This window comes from Battus philenor, unplaced genomic scaffold (genome assembly GCF_028537555.1).
Source record: "Battus philenor isolate CCGP_79_NKW_IND1 unplaced genomic scaffold, ilBatPhil1.0.hap1 SCAF_25, whole genome shotgun sequence".
Taxonomy (NCBI): domain Eukaryota; kingdom Metazoa; phylum Arthropoda; class Insecta; order Lepidoptera; family Papilionidae; genus Battus; species Battus philenor.
The window spans coordinates 5,586,319-5,588,405 of NW_027181688.1; the positions used below are offsets into that span (position 1 = coordinate 5,586,319).

The window sequence follows — 2,087 nt, forward strand, 5'->3', positions numbered from 1 at the left end:
TACAGTCACATCTCAACATTGGATATGATGTGCGAAAAATGTATGAAGACAGCTATAAACAGTTATACATTCATAAAGAGTGCCAAAGATAACTGTGAGCAACTATACAATACACTAAAAGTTCTATCAAATTGTATAGAAAATCCAATGCAAGGATTAGACGAGTGTCATACTCTCTTTATTTCCATAGACACAGATAATTTTACCAGCAGACAGTTTTATGATTATAAACAATTGGCAAAGCCATCACAAGCAACAGGTCTTAAAAGATTTCAATCTTTAACAAGCACTGAAAATGTGAAGCAAGAATTAGAAGATTACTCTCATAAAATAAAAACTGAAAGAGATGAAAAAGATTTTTATAAGAAGAAAAAGAAAAATCATCGACACAAATTTAAATCTAAGGAATCTAACCTTATGGTACCAATACCAACATCTGAAATGCTGTATGATAAATATAATAGGGAGAATTTAAAATGCAAAGACTGCTTAAAAGATTTTCCATCTCTTTCAAATTTAAGAAATCATTACATCAGGGTTCACGCACCAAAAGTATTTAAATGCTCTATCTGCTCTAGGAAATTTGGTTCTCAGTCCATTTTGGATGCACATGAGAAAGAAAGTCATTGTACTCTTGTATGTAGTGAATGTGGTAAAACATTTCACAATAGACACACTCTTAAAATGCATGAAATGGGACATGAAGGAATCAAACTTGTTTGTCATGATTGTGGGAGAATATACAAAAGTCATACAACATTTAAGAAACACATTGATCTAAATGTGTGTGGACAGCAGACAAGGGCAAATCCTGCTAAAGCAAAGTTCACATGTGATTATTGCAATAAAAAATACACTCAGAAAGTATCACTAAGGGTTCATATACAACATGAACATGGGACCTATAAGAGTCATGAATGTAAATGGTGTAAGAAAAAGTTTTGGGCGCAAAGTAGGTTAAAAGCACACATAGTTAAGCACACACAAGAAAAAAAATTTCATTGCGATATATGTGGTGGAAATTTCGTTACAAAAGAGTCACTTCTATATCACACACGAACACACACTGGAGAGAAACCATACAAATGTGAACACTGTGATAGTAGGTTCCTCTCGGCATCTCGAAGAGCTGAACATGTTAAAAGCCAACATCTTAATGCAACTTTAAAGTGTGATATTTGTAATTGTAAGTTTAAAACACAGCTATGTTTACAGAAGCACAAAAACATGCATTCCAATCAGAATAACAGTGTCAGCTTATTTCGTCAGGCTTTCCCTGATGACATTAATGTACAAATCATGGAGGATGATAAAATATATCTTGAAGTATCTGATGATTGTGATGATTTTAATATAGGAATACCAGGAAATGTGAAGTTGTAGCATTATGCTATGTTTGTGTGTTAAGTTGCTTATTTAACCTGCGGATCTTTTGATTATTCTTGAAAAAACATACAAAAGCAGTAGTTCAGTGCCTTTACCACTTTTGTTATAAGCTAGCAGTCCTTAAGTTAATATTAATATATATATCAGGGGTGGCAAGCCTGCATATCTTTAAAGGAATATTTGTCACTTTTGGTACATTTTATACTGATTTTTGTGGTATATATGTGTGGTATAGTTTTAAATAAATATTATTGTAAAATTGAAACACTGATCATTCATGTCTAACAAGTACCTGAAAAACTTATTGATAAGCTGTTACCAATTATTCACCAAATTTTAAAGAATTATCAATATAAGTGTGTTATTAAATGTGCTATATTTTTTAAATTTAATTATAATACACATATTTTGTACTTTTCCTACATGTTATAAAAGATTATATATTTTCAATATAAATAATTTCAAAAAAGAATTAATACTTTTTTGTAAACACGTTAAATTAGTTTACTTTTTAATAGCAGCTCATGAAATATTACAAAATTTGGAAAATGGCTGAAACTATCAAAGAGCTTGGCCAGCCCTGATATGTATTATAATAGTACCGAAACAACTGTACCGCGCCTTAAGTATGCGCACAGCTAGTCGGAGGGGGATAGCGGCCGCTCCGTTTGGCCAGCGAGCGAGGCTACGCTCATGCTCTT

At 32.2% G+C, this 2,087-nt stretch overlaps 1 protein-coding gene across 1 annotated transcript; it reads left to right on the plus strand.

Annotated features, from left to right (window-relative positions):
- On the plus strand, positions 1-2,087 carry LOC137924963 (zinc finger protein 510-like). The gene has a single exon (XM_068768385.1). It carries the CDS (start codon positions 25-27, stop codon positions 1,381-1,383), a length of 1,359 nt encoding a protein of 452 aa, XP_068624486.1. The 5' UTR covers positions 1-24; the 3' UTR covers positions 1,384-2,087.